Source organism: Monodon monoceros, unplaced genomic scaffold (assembly GCF_005190385.1).
Source record: "Monodon monoceros isolate NGI ecotype Baffin Bay Population unplaced genomic scaffold, NGI_Narwhal_1 Super_Scaffold_19, whole genome shotgun sequence".
NCBI classification, from domain to species: domain Eukaryota; kingdom Metazoa; phylum Chordata; class Mammalia; order Artiodactyla; family Monodontidae; genus Monodon; species Monodon monoceros.
Window position 1 is genome coordinate 44,026,453 of NW_021703775.1, and position 22,137 is coordinate 44,048,589.

Here is a 22,137-nt window from a genome sequence, read left to right on the forward strand (position 1 = left end):
TGGTGCTGAATTCTCTTAGCTTTTGCTTGTTGGTAAAGGTTTTAATTTCTCTGTCGAATCTGAATGAGATCCTAGCTGAGTAGAGTAATCTTGGTTGTGGCGTTTCCCCTTTCATCACTTTAAATATCTCCTGCCACTCCCTTCTGGCTTGCAGAGTTTCTGTTGAAAGATAAGCTCTTAACCTTATGGGGATTCTGTTGTATGTTATTTGTTGTTTTTCCCTTGCTGCTTTTAATATTTTTTCTTTGTAATTAATTTTTGATAGTTTGATTAATATGTGTCTTGGCGTATCTCTCCTTGGATTTATCCTGTATGGGACTCTCTGCGCTTCCTGGACTTGATTGACTATTTCCTTTCCCATATTAGGGAAGTTTTCAACTATAATCTCTTCAAATATTTTCTCAGTCACTTTCTTTTTCTGTTGTTTTTCTGGGACCCCTGTAATTCGAATGTTGGTGCATTTAATATTGTCCCAGAGGTCTCTGAGACTGTCCTCAATTCTTTTCATTCTTTTTTCTTTATTTTGCTCTGTGGTAGTTATTTCCACTATTTTATCTTTCAGGTCACTTATCTATTCTTCTCCCTCAGTAATTCTGCTATTGATTCCTTCTAGAGAATTTTTAATTTCATTTATTGTGTTGTTCATCATTGTTTCTTTGCTCTTTAGTTCTTTTAGGTCCTTGTTAAACGTTTCTTGTATTTTCTCCATTCTATTTCCAAGATTTTGGATCATCTCTACTATCATTACTCTGAATTCTTTTTCAGGTAGACTGCCTATTTCCTCTTCATTTTTTTGGTCTGATGGGTTTTTACCTTGCTCCTTCATCTGCTGTGTCTTTCTCTGTCTTCTCATTTTGCTTACTGTGTTTGGGTTCTCCTTTTCGCTGGCTGCAGGTTCGTAGTTCCTGTTGTTTTTGTATCTGCCCCCAGTGGCTAACGTTGATTCAGTGGGTTGTGTAGGCTTCCTGGTGCAGGGGACTAGTGCCTGTGTTCTGGTGGATGAGGTTGGATCTTGTCTTTCTGGTGGGCAGGACCACGTCTGGTGGTTTGTTTTGGGTTGTCTGTGACCTTATTATGATTTTACGTAGCCTCTCTGCTAATGGGTGGGGTTGTGTTCCTGTCTTTCTAGTTGTTTTGCATAGGGTGTCAGCATTGTAGCTTGCTGGTCGTTGAGTGGAGCTGGGTGTTAGTGTTGAGATGGAGATCTCTGGGAGAGCTTTCACTGTTTGATATTACTTGGAGCCGGGAGGTCTCTGGTGGACCAGTGTCCTGAACTTGGCTCTCCCACCTCAGAGGCACAGGCCTGACACCCCGCGGGAGCACCAGGACCCTGTCAGTCACATGGCTCAGAAGAAGAGAGAGAAAAAAAGAAAGAAAGTAAGAAAAAAATAAAATAAAGTTATTAAAATAAAAAATTATTAAAATTAAAAACTAATAAAGAAAGAAAGAAGAGAGCAACGAAACCAAAAAACAAATCTACCCATGATAACAAGCACTAAGAACTATACTTAAAAAAAAGGAAAAAACGAAAAACGGATAGAACTTTAGAACACATGGTAAAAGCAAAGCTCTACAGACAAAATCAGACAAAGAAGCATACACATACACACTCACAAAAAGAGAAAAAGGAAAAACATATATATTAAAAAAAAAGAGAGCAACCAAATCAATAAACAAATCTACCAATGATAATAAACTCTAAATACTAAACGAAGGTAAACATAAAACCTGAAACAAATTAAAAGGAAACCCCAAGTCTACAGTTGCTCCCAAAGTCCTCTTCCTCAATTATGGGATGATTCGTTGTCTGTTCAGGTATTCCACAGACGCAGGGTACATCAAGTTGATTGTGGAGATTTAATCCGCTGCTCCTGAGGCTGCTGGGAGAAATTTCCCTTTCTCTTCTTTGTTCGCACAGCTCCTGGGGTTCAGCTTTCGATTTGGCCCCACCTCTGCGTGTAGGTCCTGAGGGCGTCTGTTCCCTGCTCAGACAGGACGGGGTTAAAGGAGCAGCTGATTCGGGGGCTCTGGCTCACTCAGGCCCGGGGGAGGGAGGGGTACAGAATGTGGGGCGAGCGTGCGGCGGCAGAGGCCACAGTGACGTTGTAACAGTCTCAGGTGTGCTGTGTTTTCTCCCGGGAAAGTTGTCCCTGGATCATGGGACCCTGGAAGTGGCGGGCTGCACAGGCCCCCAGGAGGGGCGGTGTGGATAGTGACCTGTGCTTGCACACAGGCTTCTTGGTGGCTGCAGCGGCAGCCTTAGCATCTCATGCCCATCTCTGGTGTCTGCGCTGGTAGCCGCGCCTCGCGCTCGTCTCTGGAGCTCGTTTAGGCGGTGTTCTGAATCCCGTCTCCTCGCACACCACGCAACAATGGTCTCTTGCCTCTTCGGCAGTTCCAGACTTTTTCCCGGACTCCCTCCCGGCTAGCTGTGGCTCACTAGCCCCTTTAAGGCTGTGTTCCCGCAGCCAACTCCAGTTCTCTCCCTGGGATCTGACCTCTGAAGCCCGAGCCTCAGCTCTCAGCCCCCGCCCGCCCCGGCGGGTGAGCAGACAAGCCTCTCAGGCTGTTGAGTGCTGTTGGCACGGATCCCCTGTGTGGGAATCTCTTCACTTTGCCCTCTGCAGCCCTGTTGCTGTGCTCTCCTCCGTGGCTCTGAAGCTTCCCCTCTGCCACCCCCCATCTCCGCCAGTGAAGGGGCTTCCTAGTGTGTGGAAACTTCTCCTCCTTCACAGGTCCCTCCCAGAGGTGCAGGTCCTGTCCCTATTCTTTTGTCTGTGTGTTTTCTTTTGTCTCTGTTGTTTCTTTTTTCTTTTGCCCTGCCCAGGTACGTGGGGAGTTTCTTGCCTTTTGGGAAGTCTGAGGTCTTCTGCCAGCGTTCAGTAGGTGTTCTGTAGGAGTTGTTCCACGTGTAGATGTATTTCTGATGTATCTGTATGGAGGAAGGTGATCTCTGCGTCTTACTCCTCCACCATGTTGAAGATCTCCTTCAGTGTCTTTTTCATTCCCCCTCCTTGCAACTTCTGTGTCATCTTTATATCCTCCACATTGCTGATCATTTAATTGGTACTCAGTAAATAATTATTAACTGAATAATTAAATGTTCTGTAATAAATATCTTTGCTTCCTTAGTAATGGACTGGTTGATTTAATCAGATTAATTCATAGCTAATATTAGCTCTCTGTAGAATCAGGTTCTGCAGATACAGCTTTATATTTAAACATGACCATAGATAAGTTTAAACTTACTACAGGAACTGCTGTGTGCTTACTTTTAACCTCTTCCCTCAAACCTCCCGTTCTGATTAAATTATTTAGAATATCACTCTAGAAAGTTTTTTACTTGTATTGGACTAGACGTGTTGTTGGTATTTCCTGACCTACCTCCTAAGATATTTAGAAAAACTAAAAGGAAGGATGGAACTGAAATGTTACTGAGAGGGACTGCCTTTTGGGAGATAACTGTTGCCCTGAGAATCCTGGGTCTTATCCCAACCTGCCTCATAGTGTGACTAACAAGAAATTGTCTTTGTAAGAGTCATATGCTGAGCTATACTGGACACTGACTCCAGGGGAACTTGAACTTTGAAGGGAGATTGTGAGGAGGAGGCTAATAATGCTGTGAAAAACTTTCTGGGCTAGTGTAGGAAAGCTGGACCCATCTATGATGGTTTTTGTTCATTTTAGTATATTCAGTCAGTGGGACTGTTTCATCAAGGAAAGAGAACCCGAGTGTTTTGCTCCTTCTGGAAAGAACCAGCAGGGACATAAAGACTAGAATTACTACTTAATTTTGTTTTTTTAAAAAAAATGTCCTTCACTCCTTTCTGGCTTTTTTGGGTTTAGCTTTTCCCTGTAGAGGGCTATAAAATTAGTTCTTGAGGCTGAGCGTTGCTGGTAGTTAAATGGCCATCTCTGCACAGTATATACATTTCGGATTAACTGAAGGAATTTCACTCTCTCATCAACTGTTCCAGTGAGTGCATTTTGTTGGAGTATGAATGGGAGCAGGAGCCTGCAGGAAGGAGCTGCTCAGACAAGGAGTGATAGAACACTTAAAACTCCCTTGATATCTTTAATAAGAGGATTCTAAGGAAGCCCAGTCCCCCAGAGAGACTTCCTGATTTAGACTGGCAGAGGCTATGGCCTGACAGGTTGCTATCTCCACCTCAGGCTGTTCCCCAGCAGTTATGTGAGAGATGCTAGACAGGTCCACAGTGATCTGCTAATATCTAGGAGTGCAGTGTTGTTTTATTGACGATAGTGTTTTCTTTCTGCCTTGTTTTGTAGACTGGTCAAAAGAATGGATTTTACAGAGGCTTACTCTGACACATGCTCCACGGTTGGACTTGCTGCCAGGGAAGGCAATGTTAAAGTCTTAAGAAAACTACTCAAAAACGGATGTAGTGTTGATGTTGCTGATAACAGGGGTTGGATGCCAATTCATGAAGCAGCTTATCACAACTCTATAGAATGTTTGCGGATGTTAATTCGTGCAGGTAAAGTAAATTCAGGGTGTGGGAGGCTGGGTTTGCAAGCTGGATTAATAAAAGAAAAAAAAATGGTAATACATGACTTATTAACAGTAGTATTTGTTTATCTTTTTATAACCATACAATAACTGCTTCTGTGTTATTAAGAATGGTAAGGTTGCCTACCTTGAATTATATAAGTATGGTGTTCCAGCTGGACATTTAGAAATGTTGTCCTTTATATGGAAGTGCTTATGCCTGGCCGATTTTTATTGCTAAGCTAGGTGATGTGGCAGAAGTAATCTGCTGTTTTAATTTAAGCATTTGGTACTTACTGGTCATGTTTATTTTTTATTCCTTCTCCAAAGAAAAAGAACAGTGCTGCCGAAATTGAGGGTATGAGTGTTTTCCTTGAATTAGTCTTTTTTTTTTTTTAATAGTTTTCAGTTTCCTGAATTTGGGGACTCTTACCAATTAGTTTGATTTTGTACTTGCTGAGGACACAGAAGAGAACAGGACAGACAAGGTCCCTGCCGTAGTGTTTTTATTCCCTTTGGGGGTAGGGGTGGGAACAGAATAAATACCTAAACAGTTAAACAAGGTAATCTCAAAAGGTAAAAGTGTTGTGGAAAAAATAAAACAGAGTAATGGGACAGAGAGTAATCATGTACATCTCTTTCCAGCTCTGTATTTGGTAGACTTCAAAGCTGGTAGGTTGAGATCAGCCATGTGGGAGAGTTACACCACAGAAATCAGCCAGTGTTACAAACCAATTCTATAAACTTTTCTTTTTTCTTTTTTCACTCCCTCAGAGCCAGTTACACAGCCAGCACACAACTGAGTGAGGGGCTCAGTAAATGAGACTAAATGAGACAGTGTGACACTCAGGAAGCGGGGTGTGGGAAGAGAATTAATGGTGATTGAGCACTGCTTTGTAGCAGTCATTGTACTAGATGCTTGATTTACATTATTTATCTAAATATGCAAAACTGCTATTGAGAACATGTTATCCCCATTTTATTGAAAAGACCAAGGTTCAGAGAAATTGACTTGTCAAAAGTTATATAATAAACCAGGATATTTGATTTGAACCCATTTCTCTCTGACTCTAAAGCCCATGTTTTTCCACTATAGTATGTTTCCAGCGTTTAATCAAAGTAAACATTTTTAACATTCAGTTAATTTAAACTGAGTTTGAATATAACACTCCATGTTATGACACTCAGTGCACCATTTACAATTCATTAATCATGGACATTCATATTTTTCTCCCCTGTGTACTTACCATCACCAGTCACTCAGAAGGTAGACTTTTGGGACCATAGCTCATCAAAATTACTAACTCGTTACTTCATGGATGGGAAAGAAAGTAATCCTCAAAATGTTTTTGGTGTGGCTTTTTGTTTGTTTTGTTTTAAGGGATGAGAGATGACAAGGCTAAATGCTCCAAATCATAATACAGGAAGTTTACCATGAATGCTTTTTAAATCACGTGTCCTAGAGTCTATTATAGTTGAATGTTTAAAGATATTGGAAAGATAGAGTTTATGCCTCAAATGTAAAAATACATGTTTTCAGAATTTGTTTGAAGTTAATTCTAGAGCTTGAATTCCCAAACTATCTCTAGTGACAAAGGCATGAATTTTTTTTTGTTGTTATAAATTTATTTTATTTATTTATTTTTGGCCGTGTTGGGTCTTCGTTGCAGCACGTGGGCTTCTCATTGCGGTGGCTTCTGTTGTTGCGGAGCACGGTCTCTAGGCGCACGGGCTTCAGTAGCTGTGGCACACGGGCTTAGTTGCTCCCCGGCATGTGGGATCTTCCCGGACCAGGGCTCGAACCCGTGTCCCCTGCATTGGCAGGCAGATTCTTAACCACTGCACCACCAGGGAAGTCCCCAAAGGCATGAATTTGAATATTTGTTTCTAGTCAAAAAGTTCATTCCAGATATACTGTTATCTCTCCCCACATCAGTTTTATGTTATAATTTTTTTTCCTTTTATCTGCTGAATAAAATTAGGCAGGCTTTTGACTTAATGTGTTTGAACTGGCTATTTAAGTCATCTATGTTTTCTTTTAGAAGTTAAAAGTATCACCTTCATTGTTAATGACTATTCTTTTTTAGGCTTGATGTTTTTGGAGGGTAAGTCACTCATAGTTAACTATGTGAATAGTTGATATAAATGGTCAAATAAAAATTTCTCACAATTTGTATTAGAGTTCACTATTATGAAATAAATTTTGGATAAATCTAATTTATGTGCAGTACATACACAAAGATTAGGGTAGGGGTAGGGAGATAGGAAATAGGGTTTGCAGAGGGTAGGAAGCAGCTATATGACTTATTCTGGGAGGTGGTGACATTTTTGGTCTCAGTTTTCCATGAGTTTGGTTGTTCTGTGTAGTTGGAACTAATGTCCAAAATTCTGTCAGATTTGGTTACTTGATTCACTAGAAAAATCAAACTAAAATGAAGCAAAAGGGCTATATAGCCTATTGGTCACTTTCAAAAATGTTTTCTATATTCCCCTGGCTCATCCCTTCTTTTGTAAATTAAAGTCCATACTTAATTCAGATCCACTGCCTTCTAAAAAAGATTATAATTTAAACTTTTCTGGTTAGTTCAAGTTCATAAATATTTACCAGTGGGGAATGGTAGCTGACTACTTTGTAAAATGTCTAGCTAACATACAGCTTCATGTAAGGAGGTATCTTAAAGTGATGGTGACGTAGAAACATTTCTAGTCTTGAAGAGTGAAGTGAGGTCTCTTCTGCTTAATGATGACAGTAGCATCTTCATATCTGTAACCAGTTAACTTGTTATTATGGGTTAATCTTAAAAGTTTCAAAAGCAAGTTTGACATTTCTGTCATTCTTTATACTTGCTATACCTGTGTTTTATATGATTCATAATTCTCTTGTCCCTTGTAGCTCAGCTGGTATACATAAAATTGTCTTTTATTATATAATTTCTGCCTCCTTAAATTCATCTAATATTACTTAACTGCCAGAGATTCCTGAAACATACTTTTTATTAGTGTACTAAAGTATGAAGGTGCTCAGGCCTAGACAAAAAGGATGGAAGAGTCTTAAAAGGTTAGAAAGGCTTTGCTTTACTGTCTTCATTTTAGATCCAGAATCTAGCCTAGAAGTCATACATGGCCTTTTCATTCAAGTTGGAGAAGAACACTGAAGTATGGATTACTTAGAAATTTAATATGCATATATATATATGTATATATATTTCACTTTAGCTTTCTGTATAAAGTATTAGCACAAATAACAAATTTGGTTGTCTTCTGTATTGACAGTTTAGTGTAATAGGTACTGAGATTTCATGAAGTTTATTAAATCTGGAAGAACAATAATGATCTTCAGTGACAGTTAATCATGCTGTTCTATATTAAACCATTTGCTGACGAAAGGTCACCTAAACTCTTGCAATTAATTATAACATACTGTGAACAAGTACTTTTATGTGGCCAATATATGATCTAATAATTCATAGTACTTTTTATTAGTTCATGTTAAGAAAATATTACACTGTTATACTGGGCATGATAACAGATATTGGAAATCCTTAGATAAATAAGGCAGTGTAGCGTAGTGATTAAGAGTTGTGTTCAGATGGACCATGTTATTTTACTTATTCTAACTTTAGCACATAGTTTAATAGTAAGTCTAGCTTCCCCCCAATATATTCCTTCTTTTATTTTTCTAAATTCTTTGTTATTCTTACCTGCCCTCCGTAACCCCTATCAACTTGAGTCACGTTACAAGTATAAAACCAATCAATGAACTAATACCCAGCTCTGTTGACATTTTGATTAGAATTATAATAAATTTATTATTATTTTGGGAAGAATCAGCTTCTTTATAATGTTGAAATTTTCTATTTGGGAGCTATTTACATATCTGTATCTATATATATCTGTGTGTTCCTAGTTTTTCATGTCTTAACCTTATAGTTTTGTGGATATCTGAATATATGTCAGTTTCTGACTAATCTGGGAACACTATTTTTGTGATAGGAACTTTTAAAATATAACTACCCTATCTTGCCATTTAGTTGTGTATCTGGTAAAGTTGGGGGCTGTTTATTTATGCTTACAAGCTGTTAGTTGAATATTATTATGGCTTAGACTGACAGTTTCAGCAGTTATGATTGCAGGAATTACTTAAGACAGATGATTATTGTAGTCAGGAGCATTAGTTTTAATTCTGGTATTTCAAGAAAATATTATTTAAACCTTTTTTTACTTGTTTATTTTTTGTTTTTGTTTATCAGTGCTCTCAGAAATGCCTCCCCCATTCAACCCACCATTCTATTGTGGGTTTAGAATTTTGTTTTGGAAGCAAAGGTAAGAAAGTCACTTAATATTATCTTTTGCTGTGGACTTACAAAAAATTTAATGTGGACATTGTTTACATAATTTGAATGTTACCAAAACTTTGAGATTTTCATAACAAACCCAGAAAACTTAAGTCAACTCATAAGTTCCTTATAAATTGTATGCCATTGTTCAGTTTCTTTGGAGTGCATTTTATTATTTTAGAAATGTAGGCTTCATTAATGATTAGAATGTAGTTTTAGGTTAGAAAAGGAGTATTTTAAATACCTTCATCTTATTAGTTGAGTACAAGGAAGTAATGCTACAGGTGAGACCATTTTCCTCATGGAAATTTAGAAATAAAAGAATCAAATTTATTAATATTTCAGTACATTTTGGATCTTGCTTTTGTGTTATTACTTTTCAATTCCTGCTGCTCTCCTTCCCCCACTTACCAAAAATTAGAGAAGAGAAAATGAGTGTGTGGGCAGAATTTGTATTAAGACTACTGGGAAGCTGTTTATACTGTGACCCTTGTAGAACTTTTTCTTGATTTTCTAGAGTTTTAAACTATGAGACCTCCCATTTATAATTATCTTTTAATAGTTTATTAAATTCTTCTTGGAATCTTTGCTTTTTAATCCAAGAAATAGAAGTGATACCTTCTAATTGATAGTTTTTTATTCTTTCATAGATTCATCTAAAAACTACATTAAGGCAAAGACTTTTGAGGGTTTCTGTGCATTACATCTTGCTGCAAGTCAAGGACATTGGAAGATCATACAGATTCTTTTAGAAGCTGGGGCAGATCCTAATGCCACTACTTTAGAGGAAACCACACCACTGTTTTTAGGTGAAGTATATTATTTGTGGTACAGATACAATTTTTTATTTTTTACTTTTATTTTTTGCTAAAGAAACTAAGCTTAATTTCCCCTAAAGCTGTTGTATTTATAGTATGTTCTCTGGCAAATATTATACTGTCACTTCTTTGATTTTGAAACCGAAAGGTATTTTTAAAGGTTCTTTTTTGTTTTCTACCCTTGGGTGATAGCATTTGAGAATATCTTTTAAATGTTTACTTAAAGTTGTAAAACTTGTTCTGAATTGTAGTCATTATCATTGTTCTCAATGTTGTTCTGAAGACCAGGTAGAGTTTAAATTGTAGCAGTAGTTACAGGGTTACCTGTGAATGTTTTATGTTTGCTTTTGCTTTTTCTTAGCATTAAGAAATTAAGAATGTTTTATGGAAGAAATCATGAGCTAAACCTTTAACGCCAGTTAATTTGTTGCCTATATGGATCACTATTCAGACTTCTGCAGTTATGGTCTGGTTTTTTTTTGGGTTTTTTTTTTGCGGTACTTGGGCCTCTCACTGTTGTGGCCTCTCCCGTTGCGGAGCACAGGCTCCGGACGCGCAGGCTCTGCGGCCATGGCTTATGGGCCTAGCCGCTCCGTGGCATGTTGGATCTTCCCGGACCGGGGCACGAACCCGTGTCCCCTGCATTGGCAGGTGGACTCTCAACCACTGCGCCACCAGGGAAGCCCTATGGTTGTTTTTTAATTCATTAAGAACAAAGGCCAGGGACTTCCCTGGTGGTCCAGTGGGTAAGACTCTGTGTTCCCAATGCAGGGGGCCTGGGTTCGATTCCTGGTTGGGGAACTAGATCCTGCATACTGCAGGTAAGAAGTCCGCATGCAGTAACTAAGAGTTCACGTGCTGCAACTAAGAAGTCCACATGCCGCAACTAAGAGTCCGTGTTCTGCAAGTAAGACCCGGCAGTAATAAACAAACAAACAAACAAGTAAATATTAAATAAACAAATAAACAAACAAATAATAAACAAACAAACAAACAAGTAAATATTTAAAAAAAAAAAGGCCAAATTCTGAAGGGCATACTTCTAATACCTGTCTTTTTAGCTTCCTCCTTCCCTTTCATCCTGTTTGTCTTTGGGGACATTGTGGCCCATAAAGTTTAGTGGAACATGAGAAGATTAAGAGAATAAAACATTTGTACAGAATCAGTGTATTTGGATTATAGTTTTGGTCCTGCCACATGTAATTCATATGTTCATTTATTTACTGTATGCTTCAGTTTCCTCACTTATAAAATGAGAGTAATAGTACCTACCTAGTCTTTATTGGGCTGAGAATAAAATATCTATGAAAATAATTTTTTCCTTGTAAATTTAAGAATATATATTCTTAAAGTTATGTGCAGTAGAATCCATTCTTTTTAGTGTACAGTTTCATGAGTTTTGATGTATGCATAAAAATGTGTAATGACGATGACAGTCAAGACACAGAACAGTTCCATCACCTTGCAGAATTCCATCATGCTGCCTATTTTTAATCAACCTTTTCCCCCTACCTCACCCCTGATAACCACTGATCTGTTTTCTGTTTTCATGCCTGTAGTTTGCTTTTTTCTTTTCTGGCTGTGCCTTGCAGCTTGTGGGATCTCAGTTCCTTGACCAGGGATTGAACCTGGGCCACAGCAGTGGAAGCCCAGAATCCTAGGCCACCAGGGAACTCCCCTGTAGTTTGTTTTTTTTTTACAGAATGTCATAAATATATATGAAACAATACAACATGTAACCTTTGAGACTGACTTCTTTCACTTAGCATAATGCTTTTGAGATTCATACATGTTGTTGCATGTATCAGTAATTCATTCCTTTCTTTCTAAGTAGTATTCCATTGTATGAGTGCACCACAATTTATCTATTTACCAGTTGATAGACATCTGAGTTTTCAGTGTTTGGTGATTATGAATAAATTGCCACAAACTTTTGCACACAGGTTTTGTTTGAATATAAGTTTTCATTTCTCTTGAATTAATATTTAGGATTGTTGGTTCGTGTGGTAAGTGTATGTTTAATTTTGGAAAACAATTTGTAAGTTTCTTATATAGTGACTCTCCCATTTTGCATCCCCTCCAGTAATGTTTGAGAGTTTCAGGCGTCGCACATCCTCACCGTGTCACTTGGTATTGACAAATTTTTCTTTTTTTACATTTTAGTCATTTTAGTAGGGATTTAGTGGTATCTCGTTGTGATTTTAATGTGTATTTTTCCTGATTGCTAATGATGTTGACCATCTTTTCATATGATTATTTGCCATCTTTCCTTTTTTTTCTGTTCTGTTATTAGACAAGTGTTTTGTTTTGAAATAATTTCAGACTTACGGAAATAACAGTACAAAGAATTCTTGTGTACCTTTCACCCAAAATCTGTTCTTTTGCCCTGTTCACTATATCATTTTTTCTCCCTATATATTTATCCATGTATTATTTTTTTGGAACCCTTTGAGATTAAATTGTAGACATAAAGCTTCTTTACCCATAAATACTTCTGTGTGAACTTCCTATAAGCAATGAAATTCTTTTATGTAACTGCCATAAAATAATCAAAATCAGGAAGTTAACACTGATACAGTACTGTTGTTTAATCTACAGATTTTACTCAGGTTTGCCAGTTGCTCCAGTAATGTCCTTTTTAGCAAATAAAAAAAATTTTTATTTTTAGATCAGTCCAGGATTATTTATTATATTTAAATGTTATGTCTCTTTAGCCTCCCGTAATTTAGAACAGTTTTTCAGTCTTTATCTGTTATGATTTTAGCATTTTTGAAGAGTTCAGGCCATTTATTTTGTAGAATGTCTTTCAATTTGGGTTTGTCTGATGTTTTTTCTTGATAAAGTACAGGTTATACATTTCTCCAGGAATACCACAGAAGTGAAATGGTATCTTAGTGCATCTTATCAGGAAGAAAATGATCCATTACTGGTGATGTTAATTTATAAAAGTGTTTTAAATATGTGATATATACTATTATGAAGATGTTTCATGGAAGCCTTGCTGTAATATGGTAACTTTTTATGTAAAGTTTACATAAAGTTTATATGTAACTTTTTATGTAAAGTTTCTTTTTTTTTTTTTACCACATCCACATTTAACCCACTTCAGATATTCTGTACAACTACATAGTAAGCTTAAGCTTTCATTGAAGCCGTGCTAAGTGCAATCTCTATTCTAGTTATCTTCAAGGAATCTAACATAGAGGCGTGAACAAAAGGAATTAAGTCCTGTAAAAGAGTTAGAAATAACGTGTTCAGGGTATTAAAGGAGGGAAAAATAAGTCACCCTGGGATGACAGAGGAAGATACCATGTGCAGAGTACTGTATTAATAGTAACAGCAAAATTTATTAAGCAGAGAGTGTGTACCAAACCCTGTGTCAGATGTTTTACATGAATTACCTTGTTTAATTTTCACCATGATTCTATGACATATGTACTATTATTATTTCTACTATCACAGATGAGGAAGTGTGAAAACACTGTATTTAGGATCAGAAGTTCTGTATTTAAGTTTTGATCTTTCTACTGTCTGTGTATTGGTTAGAATAGCATTTCCTGAATTGATTCAGTGAGCTATTAATAGGTGTTCATTGACAGAAGTATTCCTGATCAACATATGTTTGGGAAATGCTATGTTCTGTATTCCCCAGTGTAGAAAAACAAAAATTAGTAGCCATGTAGCTTTATGTGTCCACCTAGTCTGCAGTATCCTCTGTACTCTATGTTATCCTGTGTTAGTATTTTCATAGTTCTTATCACTGGCTGCAATTATTTTATTTATTTGCTACTTTATTTATTGACTCCTCTCACTAGAAAGAATGTTCCATGAGAGCAGGGATTTTATTTATCTTGTTCACTGTTGTAACTCCCAAACTCAGATCAGTGTCTGGTATATGGTAGGCATGCAGTAAATTATTTGTTGAATGAAAGAATGAAGGTCTCTGAAATAGCTTCTTATAAAATATCACTTATTTTTTTTAAATATCACTTATGTTAACTTTAATCCAGCATTTTGAAATGTATTTGACCTTAATATTATTTTTATTTGTGGAACACTTGGGACTATCTCAAAAAACATTAATATTCCATGGGACTATTTGAGAAATGCTAGCTTGATCACTTAGTTTACAGTTTCAAAATATAATAGTCCCATTTACTAAATTCAGCATCGTGCTTACTTATTATATAACTATTTGGAGAATATTAGAGATGCAGAGTTTTTAGTGATTTATATTTCAGGATATACTTGCTGTTTTTTTATGTTAATGAAGGAAGAGTTGCCAGGATAATTCACACCAGTGAAAAACTTTAAATCACTTATTTTTAGTAATAGGATTTATTTAGTTTCTTTGGCAGCAAACTACCATCCTAATTATGTTTTGTATTGGCTAATACAAAAAATATTTTGACTCAAGCAGAGAGTTTAAGCCCAAGGATATATAGTACATAGAGTACTCAGCATGCTCAAGTACTGCATCAATTGTATTAGGTCCTTGTTTGGAAGTAGAGGTTTTTTGTTTATTTATTTATTTATTTATTTTTGGCTGTGTTGGGTCTTCGTTTCTGTGCGAGGGCTTTGTCTAGTTGCGGTGGGCGGGGGCCACTCTTCATCGCGGTGCGAGGGCCTCTCACTGTCGTGGCCTCTCTTGTTGCGGAGCACAAGCTCCAGACGCGCAGGCTCAGTAGTTGTGGCTCACGGGCCTAGTTGCTCTGTGGCATGTGGGATCTTCCCAGACCAGGGCTCGAACCCGTGTGTCCCCTGCATTGGCAGGCAGATTCTCAACCACTGTACCACCAGTGAAGCCCGGAAGTAGAGTACTTTTTAAAAAGGAAAAGTACAGGCTGAGCTTTTGCAAAAACATAGTAACAAAGAATGGATATGTGACTCTTCACTTAGGTGTTTTGTTTAGTTAGGTGTTGTGGGCTCTAGTGTCTGCTCTGACCCATAAATAATATGACAAACTTTAGCAATGTGCTTTACTTACCTGTATATTTCTCCCTCTTTTAAATAACCATAGTGATCTGTGTTTCCATCTATAATGGAAGAGGTTTTTTTATTAAAACAAAATCCAGAACACTTCAAGGTTTGCACCAAGCTATAGATGATAATCTCTAGGTAAGGAAGAGTGGTTGGACCACCTGGACTTAAAGTGAGAAAGGAGGACTGCCCGTCTAGTATAGCTTCTTTCCCCATCTGTAGCTTTATCTTTCCAAACTGTTCATTGCTGAAACTTTGGAGTATGTTACCCCTCCCCGCAAGGGAAGCTATATTCCCTTGCATGTTGTAGTACCTATCCTGTGGCCCAGTTAACACCTAAACTGGGGGATCAAGGGATAGAAAATGAATACAGAACTTTCAGGTGACTGCAAAAGTCATCAACATCAGTGGTGTGTCATTATGATTGAACTAAAGGCTAAATGCAGACAGTTAGAAAATTTACTACTCCACTGTTTATAGTGGGAATATCTTTCCTACACAGAACTCACCAAGATTTTCATAAAATGGAGTTTGGAAGGAAGCTTTTCAGTTCAATGACAGTAAGAATTAAAATGAGAAAATCCCACAAATTCTTCTCCTCCATATCTTTCCACGTGAAAATTGTTCTTATAGAACATCATTTGCTAACATGCAATTTAAAGTTTATGTTTAACAAGGAGTCTACCTCTTATTTCCTTTCTTTACTGTTGTCTTCTCTCTCCACTCCCCTTCCCTTGCCTTGCCTTATAAATGCATACACAGTAAATATTCTAAGGATAGATTTGTAAAAACTGCTTTGGAAATATGAATACCATTATTTATAAATATAGTAGATTTAAGTGAAAATATAGCTGATTATATAGGAAATAGATTTTATTTTGCTATATTTAAAACAACACTGATAAATTGGAGGCTCAAATCCAACCCAGTGCAACCTCACAGAACAATTTCTATGAGAACTGCACAGCATGCTGTTTTGGCTTTTGATGGATTATTTTTCATTTTTTGTTCTTCTGAGTCTCTGCTTAGTCTGTGTAACCTTCAACGTTAAACATAGCTGTAATGTTTATTAGGAACAAAGTTTTTTATAAGCAGTGTTATGTGAGGCCGCCTATTTCAATATTGAATTGTAAAATATGTCATACTTTAGCTCGTGTGGCCTATCCTTTAACTCTGACTCTGTTGATATATTCCAGAGTTGAACAAACCAACCTGTATTTCACTTTTCACTAGTATTTTCATGGATTAGTGATCATTCATAGAGTTATTTTTTGAGGTGCTATGAACTTTGAGGTGTAGCATTCATATATTTGATATGTATTATATTAATTAAACTTAATCTTTGGAGTTATTTTTAGATCTTTCAATGGAAAGATTAATCATCTTCCTTAAGGATTATAACTTAAGCATTTTTATTTGAGGACATGTTCTTGAAAATAGGAGTTTGAGTTTTCTCAGGTCTGAAGTATGGCTGTTCACTAAAAAGTTACATTTTTAAAATGTTAATTTCATGTTCTATTTACTTTCTTGATGTAACTTTTTATTATTTTATATCATACTCTTCAATGCTTTAAGACTGTATCTTTTCATTCCTTAAGATAAGCAGTTTGAAGCTAGTATATTATCTTTCTTGTGTTACCTTCGTATAATTAAATGTATTTACACCATCTGTCATTTTATTAGTCATGTTTGATTGATAGAATTAAACTTCTGGCTTTTAAAAATGAAGAAATCAATATCCCTGTATTCTCCTGTGTAACTATTTTTCTTTTTTCTGTCCTTTGCCAAATTTTGTTAGTTATATTGTATTAACGTTGTCAGTGGAAATAACATTTTGCATCCTATTCTGGCATCTTAATACCTTCATTTTATTTTATTCTTATAGCTATGTGGTTCAGTAGCTTAGAAGTTTATCATCAGTTATTTTGCCATGGTTTTTCCAGTCTTGTTTGGTTAACTAAATTCTTCCTTTAACAGAGTCCTCTGAAAGGACCCATGGGAATAATGTTCCTTGAGTTCTTGCATGTTCATAATTGAATAATTAATTAAATTAAATTAATGAATTAATTTACTTTTTGGCCATACCACGCTGCAGCTTGTGGTATCTTAGTTCCTCAACTATGGATTGAACCCAGGCCCTTGCAGTGAGAGTGCAGGGTCCTAAACACTGGAGTGGTCCTTGGGATGAGGGATGTTTTGCCACATACTTTTTCTTTGATAGGGACTCCTCAGTGTAATGATCTGTTTCTCTAAGCCATACTGTGGAGATCATACAGAGGTGGCTCCTATAAGGAAACTACTGCTATATGAGTACTTCAAAAACGTGAATTGGATAATTACAGAAAGTGGTAGAATTCACTTTTCTAGCTCTGCTATCTAAATCAAACGTTTCTCTTGACTCTGTTGGTGGGGAGACATATGGAAAAATGATAAGGTTTTTGTCTTCTAAGACTTTCATGTGATTGAAAGATGTGTTTTTCTGGATATGATCTCTGATGGCTAATTGCCCATTTGACTTCTTTCTGTCAGAAACAGAGACATGTCAGTGGCAACATGTAGAATTAGATTGGGGTACTGACCACAATCTTTCTGTTATATTCCTAACATAATGAATTTTGTCCATTTGGTCATGGTTTTTACCATCAGTATACATCTTTAAGATTGTTAGTCGTTGGGCAGACACGAGGTCCTTTGTAAGAAAGAAGTGTAACTTTTCATTACAATTTTAGAAAAAAATTTTCTAAGTAGCAATCAAATACTACATTTCAGACTAAGGATTCATGGCCAAGACACATTATAGAAATATATCTGTATATATAGGGAGAGTGGTTTGAAATTATGATATATGTCTTTGATGGGAAAGCCTTACTTTATAACCATTCTGATTATAAATTTTAATTATGAAATAAATAACTGTGGGTAGTCCTACTTATCCAGTGACATTCTTGAAATAATTCTCCATCCTTGCCAGTCATTTTGTCAGAGTGAAAAGTTGAAAGTAACATATGCTGTCAGTGGAGTTAGTATAGTACTTTAATAGTTCTCCTGTCCTGGGTATAGGTAAAGTCTTAGAAAAACATAAAATCTGAGGTGACATAGAATAAATTCAAAACACTAGAAAAAAAATCACTTGTCATTGCAGTCTAGTTTCTTTTCTAGTGCCACCAGATGTCAGTGTAACCATAGGACCAAAGAAATACACGGTAGATAAAATGGCTACGAACATTCTTTTTTGCTTTGTGAAAGAGGTAGGGAAAAAAGTTTTATTCAAATTAGATATACAATGGAAAGATTATTTTATCAGTGAATTGTAGAGGAAAATGAAGTGCATAATGGAGAATAGAGTACATGTAGAATTTAAGAAGCATAGATACAGTTAAAAATTCATATATAAATCAAATGTACTAATAGAATACGTAGGTGATCTCTGAGGCCCTCAGAAATCACCAACCTGTTGCTATAACTAGAGAAGATGGACAGCCTGTGGTTAAACTGTTCATTACAGCCTTACTGACTGTCATGTTTCTCAGTAGAACTACTGTCACAATCTGAGCCTCAAGATGAAAGAGTATATTCTAGCTTATAGATGTAAAACTCAGCTCACTGCAATTTGCATTTGGTACAGAACTTGTCTGCAGTAATTCCCTAGAACATAAAGTCACATTAGGCATTTTTCCAAAAGAGCATTCAATAGGATAATTGCATTTTAAAAAATCCCTCCTTTAGAAATTTATTGTTTAATGAGTGCTGCATTAAATAATGATCATTGTTTACTATTTTTAGTTAGAGTTTAGTACTGCTAGTTAGATTTATTACTTACATGTATGTATAGCTCTGCCACATTTCTCCCAGATGAGAATCCTATGTTGAGTCCATGTCTTCATGAAATCTTCATGTGGGGCTTGTGACTGCACTCAGTGTGCTACATGCCTCAACTGAGTTTTGATTTTGGTTAGAAGTTATATGTGGGTCAGCAGCTGCTTCTACTTCCTTGATTTCTCCTTTTCAACAATATTTTGTTATTCAGGTTATGTTATCCCAGATTACTTCTTTTTCCCTCTTAAATATAGGAAATGGAAAGATGTGTTTCTTCAAAAATATAAATGTCTCCCTAGAAATTATTGCAGGTAATGATGTTCTCATATCATTTTTACTTTGTTAGACTTTTGATGTTACAGGTTTCTTCAGCACAATAACCTGACCTGTTGTGGGAGGGGCAGTGTCCCTGCCATCAGAGCTTTTGGTTTTTCTTTTCTGCTGTCTCAGCTAGAGTCTTACAGACAATACCTGTTTGGATTGAAGGGAGGAAAGCCTTTCTCCCATCTTTGTGTGTACCCCAGACACTTTGAGCTCTGTCTTCCAAATGGGGTGTTTTATTTCATGTTTATTCTTTATCCTTGGGCTCTGGTCTCTGTTCAATGCCAGTGTAATACCAGATCCTATGATTCTGCTTTCTTTTTCTCTCTGGGAATCCACAGTACTTTTCCAGGTTCCAGAATTACTCATTTCCTTTCTGTCCTTGAACACCTGCCCCAAACCATAGGAGCCACAACTAATGGCCTGGCTCCCTGTCCTCATTGCCAGGCATGTATCTTGGAGATAGATATGCCTAGTATTCTAGGTTAAATTCCAATTTAGTTAAATTCTAAACTCTAGACCAGAGCCGTCCAATAGAATTCGGAAGTGTCCTAAATCTGTACCGTCCAGTCACTAGCCAAGTGTGGCTCTTGAGCACTTCAAATGAAGCTAGTTTGATTGAGGTACTCAAATTTTCATTTAATTTAATTTTAATTAATTAGATTTAAATAGCCACATATGGCCACTGGCTTCTGTATCAGAGAGCACAGCTCTTTGTATACCCTTAACTGAGCTGTAGTCCTCTTCTATCTTTGAAATGTTGGCCTCCTTTGCCGTAGCATGCGGTACTAGATGGGTCCCATGTAGAGAGGTGAGGGAGCAAAGAAACACCAGCTTAGCCAATCAGCTTGCTTATCAGTGGGATGGTTGAAATTGCAGCTGAATTTCCCTCATTATCCTCAGTTGATTAGGTGATTATCAGACTCACGCTCCAGTCTAAGGAAATGTCTTTAGGTCTCTGCAAACTTGGACAAGAAGTGGAAGGAAAAGAAAGAGCATAAAAGTTCTGTATAAGCGGCATCTGCCTATAGACCTAGTTCTGTTTTTTGGAAGAGAGAAAAATCTGGCAAATGAATACAGGTGGTGGCCATGGAAAGATAGAGGATTATGGGCTTTGGATTCCTTTTTTGAGGATGGGAAATAGTGTATATGTTTGTAAGACAAGATCAGTATGGCTATGGAGGAGGAAAGATAAACATAAACATTTATTTAAACTAATAAGACTGGTTTGTGGGTAATTATCATGGAGGAAGTAAATTGGACAATAAATTGGGTAAACCTGGGGGTCTGCACTCTCACTTAGGAGGGAACCTGGATATGCACTTCTTGTAGTGCTGGATGATGGTTGCAGTTAATCGGGTTGTTGGACAAAAGGATTGATCCTGCAAAGGGAAGAGGCTGTCCTTAGGGTGCATGGAGTGAAGGTGACCAATATGAGTTTAGTCAGAGAGCTGTATTAGTATTGAGGGAACTATAATTATGGGCTAACTCCTCATGATTGAAAAGCTAACCTTCTGAGTATCCTATTTGTGGAGTTTATTAGGAAAAGAAGTTGACCAGTTATATATCAGGAAAGGGGTAAGGGAGACTGAGGGAGAGAAAGAAGGAACATTTATTGAGCACCTACTATATTTACTTATATTAATTATTCAATCAACTAAAAGCCCATAGGTAAGTAGATTATCCTTATTTTATATGTGTAATGAGGTTGAGAGACTAACTTGCTCACAGCTGGACAGAGTGCCTGACTACACTATCTGTGTTCTTTCCACTAGAGTTAGGGTATAATCTTGATCCTAAATTATAATTCAGATATGTCTGAGATGCCTGAGCACTTGTGTCATGAATAAGTAGGTGGCAAATTCAGGAGCAGAATGAATGGTTTTCAGGAGGAGATTTTTATTTGAGTAACTGGGTGGTAGAGGGGCTTCTGGGAGACAAGGGTGGAAGAACAGCCTGGTTTTCCAGCTTCCGGGATTCATATTTGAGCCCTGTAGTGAGAGGAGCTGAAGGCGGAAGGTGAAGGATCTGTTTCCATGAGCACCTCTGAGAGGCGCAGGGATATGAGCAGCCCTGCTCTGTAGGAAGCTCGGTGACAGAGCATGTTGTGGGTTAGGTTGGGAACAGGGCATCTTCTCCACTGCTGCTCAGATGTAGCATGTTGCCTATACAGTGGGCACTGCAGGGAAACCAGCATCACTTTGGCATCTTGCATATTCAGAATTGGGAAATAAATGGCACCTATGGCCTGGGTGACATCATTCTCATTGACACTGTGCCAGTTATAACCTTCAAGTGGCCTTTACAACTGTGGACATCAGGAAGGTGTCTCAGAGAAGAAGATGACAGGATTATTTAGGAGATCAAAAGTCCTTAGTGGGGTAGAATTTGTCAGGAGATATAGCTTCCATATTATGCAAGTGGGGCCATGAACTGATGAAAAATACTAAAAACTTTTATTGTGAAACATTTAAAATATATATGAAAGTAGAGAACATAATATAGTGAACTCCTTTGTACCGTCAGCCAGCTATAGCTGTTATCAGCTTGTTTCTTCTGTAACCCCAATGTCAGGATTTGAAATTTTAGTTTACAGTTTAACATAACTTCACTTGTACTCCCAGGCTAGTGAGTCCCAAAGGAACTCAGGATAAAGACAGTGTTATATTTTGTTTATTTATTTGTATCTCAACTACTTCCAGAGAGGATTTGAAGTGACTGATGATTAAGGTAAAAGTAAACACTACACACCTACCAGAACGGCTAAAAAGAAAAAGATTGAAAGTGCCAAGTGTTTATGAGGATGTGAAGCAACCAGAAGATAGATTACTGATGGGAGTGTGAATTTGGTATAGCCACTTTGAAAAACGGTTTGGAAGAACTTACTAAAGCTGAGTATATACATACTCTCTGTCCCAACAATTCCATTCCTAGGCATATAGTCAACAGTAATGTGTATCAGTGTTCAGTAAAAGACGTACTAGAGGGCTTCCCTGGTGGCGCAGTGGTTGAGAGTCCGCCTGCCGATGCAGGGACACGGGTTCGTGCCCCGGTCCAGGAAGATCGCACATGCTGTGGAGCGGCTGGGTCCGTGAGCCATGGCCGCTGAGCCTGCGCGTCCGGAGCCTGTGCTCCGCAATGGGAGAGGCCACAACAGTGAGAGGCCCGCGTACCGCAAAAAAAAAAAAAAAAAAAAAAAAAGATGTACTAGAGTAGTCTTGTTGTAGTACTCTATTACAGCCCCAAACAGGAAGCTATCCAAAGACCATCTGCCAGCGATAGAATGGGTAAATAAATTGTGTTCTATTTACACAATGGATTACTACACAGCAATGAAGAGGAATGATCTGCAGCT

At 37.4% G+C, this 22,137-nt stretch overlaps 1 protein-coding gene across 4 annotated transcripts in view; it reads left to right on the top strand.

The window, feature by feature from the left end:
- ASB3 (ankyrin repeat and SOCS box containing 3) overlaps positions 1-22,137 on the top strand; it is a 94,288-nt gene that overhangs the window by 29,043 nt on the left and 43,108 nt on the right. For all 4 annotated transcript variants that reach the window (XM_029232329.1, XM_029232326.1, XM_029232327.1 and 1 more), the window contains 2 exons: positions 4,291-4,499; positions 9,498-9,656. In XM_029232329.1, the coding sequence (XP_029088162.1) occupies positions 4,304-4,499; positions 9,498-9,656 (355 nt within the window). In that variant the 5' untranslated portion in view covers positions 4,291-4,303. The remainder of the gene's footprint in view (positions 1-4,290; positions 4,500-9,497; positions 9,657-22,137) is intronic.